This window comes from Alosa sapidissima, chromosome 11, assembly GCF_018492685.1.
Source record: "Alosa sapidissima isolate fAloSap1 chromosome 11, fAloSap1.pri, whole genome shotgun sequence".
NCBI classification, from domain to species: domain Eukaryota; kingdom Metazoa; phylum Chordata; class Actinopteri; order Clupeiformes; family Clupeidae; genus Alosa; species Alosa sapidissima.
The window spans coordinates 27,958,771-27,975,553 of record NC_055967.1 but is presented as its reverse complement, the minus strand read 5'-3'; the positions used below and the strand labels follow the sequence as shown (position 1 = coordinate 27,975,553).

The window sequence follows — 16,783 nt, the reverse complement described above, 5'->3', positions numbered from 1 at the left end:
ATAGTCTAGCTATAGAAGTGAAAGTGACGTGACTCGCTGAGGAGAGACGTTGCAAGCAGGCTAGTTGACTTCGAGAAAAGAATATTATGCTACAGAAAAGAATACAGGATTTTTTTCTCTCCAGGCAGTAAAGACAGTAGATTCAGTGTTTAAAATGTAAATGCAAACTAAAGGTAGGCTAACTATGCATATGAACATCCAGAGGCTGCTGATCTGTCAAAAATGATGAAGATCAAGATGGTTTTATTGTTGCTGTCATTACCACAAACACGAATTGATAACGAAACCATGGCGATCGTGGGTTATATCTTGCTTGCTTATTAGGCCATGCACCTGTTAGAACTCCGTGTAGCATGCATAGCCTACTGCCAGTTTCCATATACCATCACCAACTAGTTCGCACTTTGGATATATCGTTGGATTGTGAAATGCCCAATTTCGAATACCAAACGACAACAAATGAGGTAGGATGCATCTTTTGCAATTAGTCTTTGGCAAGCCCACGACCTCACGTACGGCTCAGTTTCTGTTAGTGTCAGGCAATGTGGCTGATCTAGCCCAAATCCACAAATTTCGTGTTGGTGAGACCTGTTGCCTATCAGTAGACATGTCATCTCGAGTTCCACGACAGCTTAGCTAGTGCCACCGAAATATGACACTGAAATCCTTTCACTATTGGAATCGCTCAGATAGAAACCGCTGTAGGCCTAATTGGTGGTTAGGACACTTTTGCTGTGGAATGGAGACGCAAAGTTAGGCTACTCAGAAATTGTTTGCCATTGTAGGTCATTGCAGTCTAATTATATTTTCAAGCCAAACATATCTGGTGTGGTTTTGACAATCAGAAAAGCAATATACTGAAATAGTTTAATGATGTAAAGTCAAGTGCGCTTCTATGGGTTTGGTGTGTGCGCGCGCAGTTTTTATTGATGAGTCGGAGTGGCAAGTGCTGCGCATAGTTGCAGTGGAATGTGGCTGTTCTCGCTCTTAGGTCTACCAGAGGATCTACTCATACACGACGCTGAAATGGCGTATTTAGCTGTCTAAATTCGAATCATATCATGCTAGGGGAGAAATCGTCGGACATCCATTATTTTGTTATTCAGCACCCCTGGTTAAAAATATGTTCCCGCGTGCCTGCAAGGAGGATAAAGATGGAAAAAGTTATCATTTGCCACCACCTCTAAAACCATTCCTGTTTTTACAGACCTATTTCCCTTCTTCCTTTCTTGTTTTGGAGAAAGTGGTCCTCAAGTCTTGGACTTGGACTATATCAGAACAACCTCAACTTGTATTGAGCTTTTGGTGTTTCCACCACAAAGCACACCCAAGGACTGGGCGCTGAACGCACTAGCAAGTGTCCTAAAAGTGCTGGTTCACTGACTAGCATGAGCCCTAATGTGTCAGGAGGGAGCTAAACTCATAAGGTATTACGTATTTAAATTAGCTTCATTGACAGGCATAATCATTTTATGGGATGCAAAATGTTAAACTACAATAAAACAAAATTGACCTTTTCAAACAATCACTATAAGCCTTAAATTGGCATATGCTAATTGTCCCCACCCACCTCAATTGAATTAGGCTAACAGTAGGATGTGTTGGACTGGGTTATATACTAATTTATCTAACTATGACTGGGTGCATATGTTTCTTTAAGAGACTTGACAGACGCTAGCATCCATGGGTTTTAGCCTCCTTGCTAGCATGTCAGCCTCTAGGGGGCAAATTAGAAGGATTGAGCCCAGGCAAGTGCAGGGTTTAGTCACACAGTCGAAACTTCACACATAGCCTAAACACACCCCAGTTTTTGACTCAGTGTCAGAATGTATGGCTACTTCTTTAAAATCCAACATGTCTGCCATTTTAATTATGCATGATTGTCTCATTATATATTTCATAATGCTGAAAGATGGCTATAGACGTCATATTATGTGTTAAAAGCAGCATAGCATTATAAATGTAGAAAAAAAGGGCATATTTTGGTGGCCATATTTGAAGTCAAGATAGGGGCCACTATGTGTCGGGATCCATTTAAATTTTTGATCACTAGGGGTAGTACTATAACTGTACCAAGTTTCGTGCTTTCTGCAAAAACTGAACGATTCAGGTAAAAATCTGGCCTTAGCCGCTGTACTAAGAGAGAGAGAGAGAGACAGAGGAATATATAGAGAGAGAGAGAACGAGGAGGGGTGGAAGGAGGACAGGAAGAGTGAGAGTTTGGAGAGGAGGTTGGGTCCCATGAGAGGGGTGATTGCCCTGGTGTCCAGTCACCTCTGTGTTATAAACAATCTCTGTGTCATTTCGAAGTTCCCAGGGGATCGCAGAGACACACTGGCACATGTGTGTGCTCATTCTCTGGAAGCACACATGAGCTAGAACCAAGTTCCTCACAGGAACTTTCTAGAAACTCTAGTCTCTGTGTGGTGTGGAGTAGTCAAAAGTGTTCTTTTCAGAACAGAGAACAAAAACAAGTCTGATTGCTGTCATTAACACCCATTAATGGTTCCACTCTGGAGTGGAGCTGAAGAACTGTTTCCTTGCATTTCTTGTGCGGGAGGGATAAAGGTGAAGGGGTCAAAGGTCACTAGGGCTTGGCCATCGTGCTGCGGCTAACACCAGCACTTTTCCTGTCCCACCTCCGGACATTTCTGCTGAAACTCGCCCTCCTTGCCACACTCCTAAGAAAGATTCTCTGTGTGTGTGCGTGTGCGTGTGTGCGTGTGCGTGTGTGTGTGTGTGCATGTGCATGTGTTGATTGTTGAGTGATGATTCAGAGAACTCCTATTCTCCTATTAAATCAAGCAATGAATGCCTTTCATGAAGCTGTCAGCAGCCATAATAACACTGTGGTATGCCATGCATCTCTCCCTCTCTCTCTTTTCTCTCTCTTTCCCTCTCTCTCTCTCTCTCTCTCTCAAATAAATCACTTCTCTCAGCTTGCTCATTCTCTTACCCAGTTACAGTTTTTCTCAGTCGCTTTGGTGCTTTTCTCACATCACTATTAACATTTGCACAGCAGTTAGTGCATTTCTCAAAACAATTAGTGCAAACTGCAAAACCTAGTGGATAACCTTCAAAAGCACGTCACTTGCTCAAAATGGATAGTCCATTCCTCAAAAGCAGGTATTTATGTCAATGAAACTGCCAGTGTCATCAAAATGAGAAGTCTTGACACCATAGTTTATGACCAAGATAGTCAAATGGCTTTGTCATGTTTTCATTACAACAATTTATGCTCTCAGTGTTTTCCCATGCAAAAAAGGTCAGAACTCGGTGACACTACCTGGAAATGCAAACAGTACTTGTACAGCCATTTAAAAACTACAGTAAAGTTACAAATTGCTGTAGTTAGGGGAGTAAGTGAGTACAAGACACTGAATATGTACGTTTTACAGTTTTACTCTATATGCTCTTTGCAATTCTACAGCATTGTGACAGAATTTGATAACTAGTTCACCAATTGTGTATGTAATGACTGAAGCAATGAAATGAAGACTATTAGTTTTATTGGGAACAACTATTCAGCATCCATAAGTATAGTTCATTTTGACTGACATGACAAAGCAACTGATACATGTTCAAAAGCATTTGCAATTTGTTCAGAGGAAGGAGAAATAGCTACTATGATGGGCACAAATGACTAAATGTTGTGGAGGTTGAACTAATAGTTATGAGAATTTGAATTCTGATCTGAGAAAAGCACCAAAGCGACTGAGAAAAACTGCATGTCTTACAGACGTGGATATGAATTATGACACACAAATTCTTTCACGAGAACTGATTCATATCATACAATGGAAGGGGTGTGGAGTTTGTGTAAGTTGTGGGCACAATGTGTATTATAAGTGTTGGGCGTGTGAAAGGTTGTAACTGTACATGTACGTGTGTGTGTGTGTGTGTGTGTGGCTCGATGGTGTTTTATGCCCCCAACATTGTCTTCCAAGCAGCGCTGCCACCGCTGACTTAAAGGCACCTAAACCTAATCCCAACCCTAACCCTAATCTTAACCCATGCCTAACCTTAGTGCCTTTCAGGCAGCGCTGCCTTGAAGACAATGTTGGAGGCATAAAACACCAAGAAACGTGTGTGTGTGTTTGCAACCTGTAGTGCTGTGGAAAGAGACAAAGCTTGCTCTGAGATTCATTGATATCTCCTCACACACACACACACACACACACACACAAACTATCTCTCTGACAAGAGGTCATGGTTATTGCTCTGACAGGATGTTACCAAACTCTGGCTTCCAGGTTCATTTGTGTAAGTCCTCAGTCCCGCCCCCTTTACTTTCCCTTGAGTGAGCTGTCCCCTGCTGCCTCCTGCTGGCAGTCATGTGGTAATGCAGCCAGGAAGTCCGGTTATCTAACGCCAGCCAGTGCATTTTATATATACACATATACGCATATACAAGTGTACTGGATATAGCCCTCTGGACTTCGGTCCAGCGATCCAAGTTCAGGCCTCGGTGGAACATTCCTGGTTTGATGGTGGGATGCCATTAGCTGATCATGTAGCAGATTAGTCCTTACAACACCCAATGTCCTCACTCACTGCCAATAGAGCTCACATGTTGCCAAAATACATAAACACTACTGAAATCAGTATGTGACTGCTCAAAGAAATAATGTGAAATTTTAAGGTAGTGTAAATGTAATGTATTTGAATATAGGAACGGATGATCTGATTAAAACCAGGTCAACCCCAACTCAGGTTGTGTGTGTGTACAATATGTATCTGTGGGTGTGGGTGTGTATCTATGTAATATGTTTTGTAATGTGTGTGTGTGTATGTTTCTGTAGGATCTGGTGGACTGGAATAAACCCCTGGCATGGCAGGTGGGTCATCTTGGGGAAAAGTATGACGCGTGGGTGCATCAGCCTGTTGACAGGCCCATTCGCCTGTTTGAGTCAGAGTTCTTCGAGTCCAGAACCAAGACCTCATGGTACCCACAAACAGACACACCGTGCAAACTCAGTCACACACACAAAATATAAATCCTCATTAGGGTACCTACATGTATACTACACATACTACACAATGCTCTTTATATACTTATACAGGGTTCTTTGCAACCATTTCTGTAGTTTTGGAGCTAAACTGTACTTTAACTGTACTGTACATTAATGCATTTCCATCACAGGCCAGAGATATTAGGTGTGTGAACACACACAAAACCTATAGTTGGATTATTACTGTATTACAAGAAACAGAAAAAACACTTTTCGTCTACGTAGTCACTTGCTGGCAAAACGTCAGTGATTATCTAAATCCAGAGAGCTGTAATCATAATGACAGAGACTCGGCAAGGTGCTCATGTAATGCTTAGAAGTACCTGTATGCCAGTTAAAGGAAAACTCTGGCCATTTTTCACATAGATCTCTGTTTCTCGGCGTCACCGAGCCAGAGAGATAGCAAATGGCTATTGCTAAATCTTAGAGGTCATGCGACTCATGTGTATTATGCCACACATTTGTCATGGTAACGGCGCACAGTGCGGCACCTCTGTGCATGTGTGATGTGCAAAACGTGTTCAATTTGTGGGATGGTCACACAGTCTGACCCTGCCTGCCTAGTATCTCCATTAATTTTCATTTCTCTGGGATACCAGTCTGGTATCTGACAATACACTAACGCTCTCCTCAGCCACCAGGGTGGAGGGCCAATCAGCGAGGAGAGGGGGTGACATTTGTTTTGAAATAGAAAGTGGCTGTGGTAAACAGTAGTAGCAACGCCTGCAAACATAAAAGCTGAGTCAGAAGAATTTGTACCGGTACATTTATACAGGTAAATTGACTACCGTTGTGGTTCATTATCAGTTTCTAGAGGTTAGGCAAAGTAGGAAGTAATGTTAGGAATCCCTGATCAATGTGATTGGTTAGGCTAGACCAATAATTTCAAAATGAACGCAGTCAAAGTGTGTATGTGTGTGTGTGTGTTTGTAGGTATATGGTCCCAGTGTATCTAAGTGTATGTGTGTGTGTGTTTTTGTAGGTATATGGTCCCATTGGTCTGGATCCCACTGGTCATCTACATGACGTGGTACAGTTGGAGTCTTCTGGGCCAGGAGAAAACCAAACTGCACATCACTTCAAGTAAGAACACACTTTTATACATACACATTTTTAACCTTTACACATACACATGCACCTCGCACCTTTAGCCTTTACACATACACCTCACACCTTTAACCTTTACACATACACCTCACACCTTTACACATACACATGCACCTCACACCTTTACACATACACATGAACACATGCGAGGTGCCTCACACACCTTTAACCTTTACACATACACCTCACACCTTTATACATACACATGCACCTCACACCTTTACACATACACCTCACACCTTTACACATACACATGCACCTCACACCTTTAACCTTTACACATACACCTCACACCTTTACACATACACATGCACTACCATAAAACGGTAGCACACAAAAGTACTGTATGCATACATGTGTATGCAGATATATTTTCTAACACTCAACATCAATACAGACTCAAGGTCAATACATGCACATACACAGACATACTCACGCCTGCAGATTCACATACAACTTACACATCTGTAGTACAATACATTACATTACAACACAACAATCACAAGCAAATACATACATTATACATTATACTACATAGTACATCTTGAATTTCCACTTGGGGATCAATAAAGTATATCTATCTATCTATCTATCTATCTATCTATCTATCTATCTATAATATTGGTCAAAATGTTATAGTATGCTAGATAGTATTATGGTCTTTTTGTGGCGTATTGCTTTGTGAATGTCTGCTTAAGTATGGCATTCATATACTTAAGCATTTAATATAATTCTATATCATTTTTGAATCTGTCTTTGTTTCTCCTGCCCCCAGATTTCTCCATCCTGCTGCACAAGTACAGTTTCCCCGCCATCTTCCTGCTGGGGATGTTCCTGTGGTCCCTCATGGAGTACTGTATCCATCGCTTCGTGTTCCACATGCGGCCGCCTGCACACAACTACTATCTCATCATGATCCACTTCCTGCTGCACGGACAACACCACAAGGTACACACCACATTAAACACACACATATACACACACAGACACACACACACAGACACACAATCACACACACACACACACGTGTGTGTGTGTGTGTGTGTGTGCAGTATATTGGCTAAATGTACAACAGATAGAATCCTAGTTTTAAAAAATTAAACAGAAGAAAGACATTTTTTAAATTAAGTCTCTCCCTCTCTCTCTCCCTCTCTCTCCCCCTCTCCCTCTGTCTCTCTCTATGTCTCTCTCTCTGTCTCTCTCTCTGTCTGTCTGTCTCTCTTTCTCTCTCTTTCTCTCTATCTATGTCTCTCTCTGTCTCTCTCCATCCAGTCTCCGTTTGATGGATCACGTCTGGTGTTCCCTCCTGGTCTGGCCTCGTTTGTGGTGGGGACGTTCTACCTGACCCTGCGGGCCTTGTTCTGTGAGGGGCTCGCCGTGTCTCTGTTTGTGGGGGGCCTGTTTGGGTACGTGGTCTATGACATGATCCACTACTACCTGCACTACGGATCCCCAAGCAAGGACTCCTACTTGTACAATCTCAAGGCATACCATGTCAAGCACCACTTTGAACACCAAACAGCAGGTAAGGACTTACCCATCTGTCATGCACATGACTGCCTGAGTTTGTTTACACTAAATACACTGTGGTAGTGTGTGTGTGTTTGTGTGTGCGTGTGCATGTGGATGTGTGTGTGTCACCATTGACGTTGCTCACACATGTTTCTGTCTGCATATGTTTGTATGAGTATGAGAGAGAGATATTTAATGCCATGTTCTTGTTCTTGTTGTGTGTATTTCTATAGAATGTGATGTTTAGCGATGCATTTTCAGCATGTGTGTGTGTGTTTGGAGCGGGATATATTTGATGAGGTTTGGTGGGTTTTACAATTAGAACTAATGTGATGTTAAGTGATGTATATTCAGCGTGTATGTGTGTGAAACAGGATATATGTGACAATTTTTCTGGTTCTATGATATGACTCTGTATATGTGTGTCGGTAGGGTTTGGAATCACCACCAAATTTTGGGACCACCCGTTTAACACAGTCATCCCATCTGAAGAGGCCTTCTAAGGAGAGCTACAGAGACAACGCAAACACACACACACACACACACACACACACACACTTACTCTACGCACCCTGCTTCCCTTCACGCTTTGCTGTGGCTACATTCTTAATACTCTATAAAAATGAGGGAGATGTCAGCCGGCCAGTCACATAAGTGGGGCAGTGGCTTGGAGAGGGTCGTTTCATGTTTGTATTTAACTGATTTTGGATACTGTAATGGACAAATATTTTTTTAAACATATGAATGTTGTTTGTATGAGAATATTTTTAGCACCACCAAATGGACCCATCTTATCTTCATCCATTTGCCTATGGATTGAGATGTTGTGTGTGTGTGTGTGTGTGTGTGTGTGTGTGTGTGTGTGTGTGTGTGTGTGTGTGTGTGTGTGTGTGTGTATGGGTGTGTGTTTTATCTATGTATGTGTGAGAGAGAGTTTTAGTCAGTGTATATCAGATAAATGTGGATATATGCTTGAATATGGATGTGACTGTGAATGTGATTTTACGAGTGTTTACACAGTGTGTATGTGTGTGTGCGTGTGTGTGTGTGTGTGTGTGTGTGTGTGTGTGTGTGTGTGTGTGTGTGTGTGTTAAAGACAGAAGCAGGTATTTGGAAGTGTGAGAGGGAGTGTGAAAGTGGAATGAGGGAGAGGTCCTGTCGTCATAGAAACAGGAGGAGAGTTGGGTTCTGAAGCTGGTCTGTGGAGAGGCCTGTAGTTCTGTATTTCCTGTTTGAAAATGATCCAGAAAAGAAAGAAAGAAGAAATGTAATAAAAACAAATTTACTAACCTTTGTAATTAAATGGATGCAAAGTGGCTCCTCTTCAGAACCCTTTTCGGGGAATGGAGAGAGGGAAATCGATACAGCTGTTCAGGAGATATTTATAGAAACTTCTCCTCAATTTCTCCTTTCAATGGTGATGCTGGTGGGACCTCTTTGGAATTGGCACTCTGTCTGAAAATAGGTTTTGAAAATATAAATACTGTCATTAATTTTTGCTGGGCTGTGCCTTGTGTCTGAACACATATCTCTTTATGCTAGGTTGGGCCTTGAGGTATTGAAGCAGTGCTGTAATTTAGTAGTTTCCCGGTCAGCTTTGAGGTAATGGTCCATTAAGTGTCTCAGAAACCAACCCTGTCAGGAACAGAAATGTATTCAGAAATGTCCCCAGGCGGTGGTTATATTTTAAAATCTATTCAGTGTGAGATGCTTACTTCCTGTGTCTGTCTTTGGTATTCTGAGAGCAGCTAGGCTCACTCCAGAACCTCCCTCACCTTTCCTCTGAGAGTGTGCTGCCCCCTGTAGGCCTGTTTAAACAGTGCACCCTGAGGCTGTGTCATGTGCTGCTGCTGCTGTTGCATTGACTTTCTCCCCTAATCAGGCTCGGCACTGAGCTGCAGTTTTTTTTTCTATTTTCAAGACATTGCTTTAGATGTGTGAAAATGAACAATGTTATAGGTGAGAGGGCACATTATCAGATTTATGTAAGATTTACGCACACACAAACACACTCGCACACATACATACAAAACATTCACCTACTCACACAGTTAGGCACAATTAGATTATTACCATGATTGTGAGTGAAGATGTTTAAATGTACAATGTACATTTGTGTGTGTGTGTGTGTGCGTGTGTGTGTATGTGTGTGTGTGTGTGTGTGTGTGTGTGTGTGTGTGTGTGTGTGTGTGTTGTCAGGGCCTCTGGCACTGAGGATATGATGCAAGGGCTTGGGCCTCTCCTTTAGTAACTGCCTCTGCTTGCTTTTTTTATCAGCATGAAGGTAGACAAACATCTCTTAAGCTAGATGGACAAGTGTTAGTGTGTGTGTGCATGTGGGACTGTGTCCTGTGCAGCCTCTGGATGACGATGCTTAATGAAGATGCATCTGACGGGGCTACAGGAGAGGTTGTTTGCAAGCCCGGCTGATTCCTCATTCAGTCTTTAGCCCTTAGTCTGACGACACACACACACACACACACACACATACACATATACATGTGCTCTTTTTTACTCATGTCCCTCCCAAGCCTGTTGAATTCCATCTGTTGTGAATAAAGCATTCATGTCCTGGGGAGTGCTAACTCAGTCAGCCATGGTAATGGCTGTTGAAGTACACCCTTCATGCTAGCACATGACTCTACCATGGCTGTTATAGCTCACGGAACAGTAAACACACATCCGAGTGCAGGTAGCCCCAGTGCTGTTGTGTGTGCGCCATGACTAGCAGAATGTTATCTGTGGCTTTGATGAAACTTCACTGTGATGGGAACAGTGACAAGAGAGAACATCCTGTGTCAAACGATATTCAAAAATACTTGGCTCTTCCCCCTGTGAAGAGCTGATTTTGAAGAGGCATGTGTGTGGTCATGGTAATGTTCCCAGTGCGCTCACTCTCCTTGACACACAAACGACACTCAGGAGCATAGGGCTATGTAAAAGCCTGTGTGTGTGTGTGTGTGTGTATGAAGTTTAATTTGGATTATTCCATGATATATGCTTATCTTCTAATCCAAATTAGTCAGGGGGAAAACTTGCAAAAACTAGTTGAACCCCTTAAAAAAAATAGTATTTGAGGTTTTTGCATTTTTGGCATCCTTAGGGCATGTAGTCAACATTTCTTGATGATAATATCAAATGTAGGTGATGGCACATTTTTTATTGGCATATTTCCAAAATGGGGTGGATAGTTCATTTATGAGGTAACTGAAAAGGTCAGAGGTAAGGTTCATATTTTAATTGTCAGGGTGATGGTCAATTTGGGCCCAAAATCCAATAAAAAGCCATTATAGTAGAGGTCCTGGGTAAGATTTGTATGCACTTCATTTAGCGGAGAATATCTCAACTGTTATAGACTAATATGACCCCACTGAACAACATGGGATGTGTGCCAAAATCTCTACCCAACTCTATCTTACCACTCCCTCTCCCTCTGACCCCCTACCACACTCCCTCACTGAATGCCTCTCTGACTTCTCTGACCAATTATGGATGCAAAACAATTTTCTCAAGCTCAACACAGACAAAACCGAAATTCTGCTGATTGGCCCTAAAAGCATCCTCACCAAATCTCCCCATCTCACTCTCCACATTGATGGCTCATCTGTCCACTCCACCCCTGTTGTTAAAAACCTTGGCATTCAGCTTGACTCCACCCTTAGCTTTGATCCTCATATCAAATCACTCACTAAGATTGCTTTTTTTCACCTCCGTAACATTGCACGCCTCCGACCCTTCCTCTCTGCTAGTAATGCACAGACTTTGGTTCACTCTTTCATTATGTCCCGTTTAGATTACTGCAACTCACTTTTCCTTGGTCTCCCCACTAAAACCCTTCAAAGACTACAATATATTCAAAACTCTGCAAAACTCTGCAGCTAGGCTCCTCACCCATACCAGGCACACATCACCCCCATTCTCCATCAACTCCATTGGCTACCAGCCCTCCACAACCTTGCTCCCCCCTACATCTGCGACCTCCTGACCCCTTACACTCCTTCCCGCTCACTCAGATCCTCTGACCAAAACCTCTTGGCTATCCCCCGCTCCAGACTCTCCACCCTGGGTGGCAGGTCCTTCAGTGTCTTGGCCCCCAAACTCTGGAACTCCCTCCCCCAACCCCTTCGTGCCTGTCCTACTCTTCCTTTCTTCAAAGCACATCTCAAGACCTTTCTGTTTAATGATCACTTCTCCTCCACACCCAACACATAGTTCCTACAGATAACTTGTCTTTGTTGTATTGTTTTGTTTGTTTGTTATTGTATTTCCCTGCCTTTGTCTCTGTTGTATTGTTTGTTTGTTTGTTATTGAGTTTCCCTGCCTTCCTACTATGTAAAGCGACCTTGGGTTTGAGAAAGGCGCTATATAAAATAAACTTATTATTATTATTATTATTATTATTACCCGGGACGAAAATTGACTTTTTTCCCCCTTTATAGATATCCCCATACATTTCTTTTAATCTTCATATTAAGAGAAATACTTTATGCATTACACTCTGCCTAAAAAATAAAATAAAATATGCAAATGAGGCAATATCTCATTAAATATGCATACATAAACCCTTGAAGCTACAGTACAGATTTTCTGAGGTGATCACAATGTTCACAGTGACCATAATTATAAGGTCTTAGAAGAGTGTAAGCATTCTGATTTGAAAAAAAGAAAATGGCTAAAAATCAGTCAACCTATTACATACAACTAGTGACATACATTAATTGCCAGTTATTTATTAACCTAAACTTTAAAAGCTTACATTTCCTACCTGTTCTAAATATTGCTGTCATCACGCCAGCACCTCCAACTTTTTTTCCTCCAACAAAAGTTTGCTTGGCAGCCATAGTGACCTAAGGTCATAGTAGAGCACATGGCTGCAAAGCAAGATGACTTGTGAGAAGTAAGGAAATCTACTCTTTATTCTTTGTGTTGGCATGTGTCTTCTTATGTACCATTATCATGAGTTGTAGTTTTGTGTATTTAAATAATTATAATGAATTTGTATCCGTTTTATATTTAATTTGGTGTGTGTTGTATCTAGCTAGCTAGCTGCTAGTGTTGAATCATGAATGATGTCATGAAGTTATTCCTCACAAAGAACAGATAAGTTGGTACATACCAATTACTCATATTTGAAACCTTATTTTACAAAATTCCAAAAGATCTGGAGAAAGTGAGAGAACAACTTGGGGCAGCCGTGACCTGCTGGTTAGCGCTTCGGACTTGTAACTGGAGGGTTGCCGGTTCGAACCCCGACCAGTAGGCGTGGTTGAAGTGCCCTTGAGCAAGGCACCTAACCCCTCACTGCTCCCCGAGCGCCGCTGTTGTTGCAGGCAGCTCACTGCGCCGGGATTAGTGTGTGCTTCACCTCACTGTGTGTTCACTGTGTGCTGAGTGTGTTTCACTAATTCACGGATTGGGATAAATACCAAATTTCCCTCACGGGATCAAAATAGTATATTTACTTACTTACTTACAGTACTTACTTACTTACTAACAACTTATGGATCTACATCACTGACACTGTCACCAGGTGACACAGATGTCTTTGTGTGCCTATTATACTACATAACAATTGTTCTGGCTCATCCGCAACTCATGGGTTGAAAAGATCAATGTTACCACTTCATGATATCTGCATAGCGCTGGGAGACGAGCTCACACAGTGTCTCCCAGCACTACATGTGCTGACTGGGTGCGATACAACCAGCAAAATATCAACCAAATTTGCAGCTCTGAACACTGTCCACAAACCAGACAACTCTTTTCTGGTTCTCAATGTCAACTGTCCACAGCTAACAGAGTGCAACACAAATGGCAGAAACATTCTTGGTCAAATGTCTCAAACCATCAATGGACATGGAGACATTTGACGACCTGCGCATTGCTGTGTTCGATAGTAATGCCCTTAAGATGGACTTTGAGAGGGCTGCCTGCACCTCAACTAATGCAAGAAAACATATACAAAGAGCCAATTCAACAGAATCTTTGGGTCCAAACACCATTTACAGACACCACCTTGATCTTAAATGCAGATGCTTATGGTTTTGTAGAGAAAGGGGAGTTTATTAGTCCCTGAGATTGTAATCTCAAAACCTGAAGGTTTACCAGATCCCTGCTTGTGTGGCAAGTGTGCACACAAGAATGGGTGTCCCTGTCGGGTAGCTGGTATCCGTTGTTGCAAGTACTGCAAATGCAAGGGAGGCTATAGTTGTAAAAATCACTGAATGAGGTCATCACCATCCCCATACCTAGACTCCGTTGTGAAAGTTTTACCTTGCAACAAAGGGAATAAACCTGTTGTTTTGTATTTTTCACTTTAACGTTCCAATGATAATAGCAAGGTTGGATATAAACTTTTGCCCCCAGGAAACATTGTACCATTGCGGAATGAAAATCAATATTTTACAGATATGAAGTTATAATAATACAAATTATCATAGGAAATCATCAAAATCACTGTTATGTACCAGTTAAAAACTCCAAAACATTCTCCGGTACGGTATACACACACACAACCACACACACATATCCATGAGTTTGCACACTTACACCCATGCATACTCATGTATGCGCACTGATGCACACTCATGCAAGTTACCTGCACCTGACTTTCTGAAAGTTTAGTAAGCAATTTGTCTCAAAAGAGAAACACAGGGGGTAGGTAGGCCTATAGCAAATAGAGGGATCAGTCAGGCCTCAAACTTGGGGCTACAGGGTACAGGGTAGCAAGATAGATAGATAGATACTTTATTGATCCCCAGGGGAAATTCAAGAAGCAAGCAAGTCTGCAGCTTCACCGCAACATCAAAAAGCCATGGATGTTGGTATGATAGTCAGGGCACATACTCAACCATAGTGATGGCATTCTATAAAACTTCATGAAGCACACTCATGCACTTCACATTTACAGGTGCTTCCCTACTTAGAATATTTGGTATGGCCATATGCAAGTCCGTTATGGTTCAATGTTGCCTCAGGGCAACATGCGATTTTTTGTCATTTCCTATGAAAGTTGTTGATAATAATCCGGTAAATTAATATATAATTGAATATTCCATAGAAAATTATTCACCCCACGTATGGAACGTGTGGTACTGATACAAAAAATGCAATTACTTAAAAATATACCAATTAGATACAAATCCAAATGGCCTCATGTCAAAGACAACCTATTTGAGGAATATATGGAAGATTAAACGATAACAATTTAAACTGACCAAGATATTGCAAAAAAACAACCGCTGGGATCATTTTTGACCCAACTTATGCATCCCTTGTTTGTATACAATTAATTTTCCATTCAATACAGCACAAAACAAAATTAAAAATATCAAACCAGAATTAAAGCTGCACTTTACCGACATTGAGGATTAAAAACATTACACTCCGGATGACATCTCAACATCTTATCTGAAACCAATATCTGCTACCAGACGAAAGAAGACATATCCCTGACTAACTTGCTTCAGAAGACAGCTGGACGAAAGTCCCGACCAAAGAATCACTTGTAAGCTAACTTACAATAACAACGTCTACAACAAACAACATTTCATACAGAAAAGCTGAAAAACGAGACCATGAGTTTGATAAAAAAAACTTTTTACCTTTATTGAGGCAATGGTACAGGCCTACTGTATGTACTGTATGTACAGATCCATGTTGCCTGTCTAAAAAAGCGTATTACTGTCACAGGTGCTACTAGTGAAGGGAATCGTGTAATTTTAGGAACGGTTCATATAGATTTTTGCAACTGGTGATTTTTTACTTGCCCATTGAATACAAAACAACCTGTTTCCAATTTTTTTCTTAGTGCCAAAATTCAGTTCAACAAAGCATTGTCATTGTCACTCAAGTATTTATGCTCACTGTCACTGTCTTTTTAATATTGGTGCACATCTCCTCAGAGCCTTCACACCTGCAAAGTTGTGTGAATGGTAAGTTGTTACTCTTGCAAGAACACCTTCTACTGCATCACAAGCTCCACAACAGCCTCTGGTGCTGGTGGAAGTTTTGACAGAACAGGAGCCCATTACCCATCAATAATTTGCCTCCATCCCAGTGATAGTGAGTCAAGAATCTTTTAAGTTGAGATTTAGTCCTCAGTCATCTAAAATAAAATGGTAATTATCTAACATATGGTAATTTATCGGAATTTTACTCAAAATGACCTTGCCGCTGACCTTGAGAATGTAACTCTGACCTTGAAATGACCTTTATTTGACCTCTGACCTTTTCAGTTACCTCATAAATGAACTAACCACCCCAGAAAACCTATAGTTTGATATCAAAACCATCAAAATTGATCTATTAGACCCTGAAATATGATTTTTTGGGTTTTCAGCAGCTCCAGCGGCGGCCATTTTGGAAATATGCCAATAAAAAATTTGCCACCGCCTAAATTTGATGTTATCATCAAGAAATGTTGACTACATGCCCTAAGGATGCCAAAAATGCAAAAACCTCAAATACTATTTTTTTTAAGGGGTTCAACTACATTTCCTCCTGACTAAATAAAGAATTTAAATGTGTGTGTATGAGCATGAGTGTGTGTGTATGTGCGGTGTATTTGTGTGTGTGTGTGTATGAATGCCAGTGTGTTAAGACAGTGGTGTGTTAGAAAGGTGTATGAGAGGGTTATGTTTTTGTATAATTAAACTTTTAATGAAAGTCTCCTGATGTCCAGTGGAAACTCCACCTGTTTCAGGGCAAGCAGTGGAGGTGGCCACATGTTGTTTGTTTGTGTATTTATAAAAATGTTTAAAAGCTTTAATTCATCAACAAGAAATTGTCTACATAAAAGGCTTATTATTAACTTAAATCTGTTTACTTATATTTTTAACGTTTAGATTTATAAAATATCTATGCAAATGTATGTGTAAATAAAATATGTGTATATGTGCTTAATTTTTGTGTGTGTGTTCTTTTCGCTTTTGTTTTTAGTCACACCTCTAATGTTTGTGCTTAAGGGTACATTATCTGGGTACATTATCCAAAGAAGTGTTCACTGATTGACACTCAACACAAATTTGTTGATAGAGAAACAGTAAGCCTACCAGTTAAAAACAGACCCTAACTAATGATTTGTACACCTTTGTGCAAATGAATTGAAAACAAAACTGATATTCCAGAATCACAATTGAGTCCTATTTCAT

The 16,783-nt window shown here is 41.1% G+C and overlaps 1 protein-coding gene across 1 annotated transcript in view; it reads left to right on the top strand.

Moving 5' to 3' along the window:
* fa2h (fatty acid 2-hydroxylase) overlaps positions 1 to 8,920 on the top strand; it is a 49,197-nt gene extending 40,277 nt beyond the window's left edge. The window contains exons 3-7 of the mRNA XM_042111433.1: positions 4,803 to 4,945; positions 5,995 to 6,095; positions 6,895 to 7,067; positions 7,392 to 7,644; positions 8,064 to 8,920. Coding sequence (XP_041967367.1) covers positions 4,803 to 4,945; positions 5,995 to 6,095; positions 6,895 to 7,067; positions 7,392 to 7,644; positions 8,064 to 8,134 — 741 coding nt within the window. The 3' untranslated portion in view covers positions 8,135 to 8,920. The remainder of the gene's footprint in view (positions 1 to 4,802; positions 4,946 to 5,994; positions 6,096 to 6,894; positions 7,068 to 7,391; positions 7,645 to 8,063) is intronic.
* The last annotated feature ends 7,863 nt before the right edge of the window (positions 8,921 to 16,783 follow it).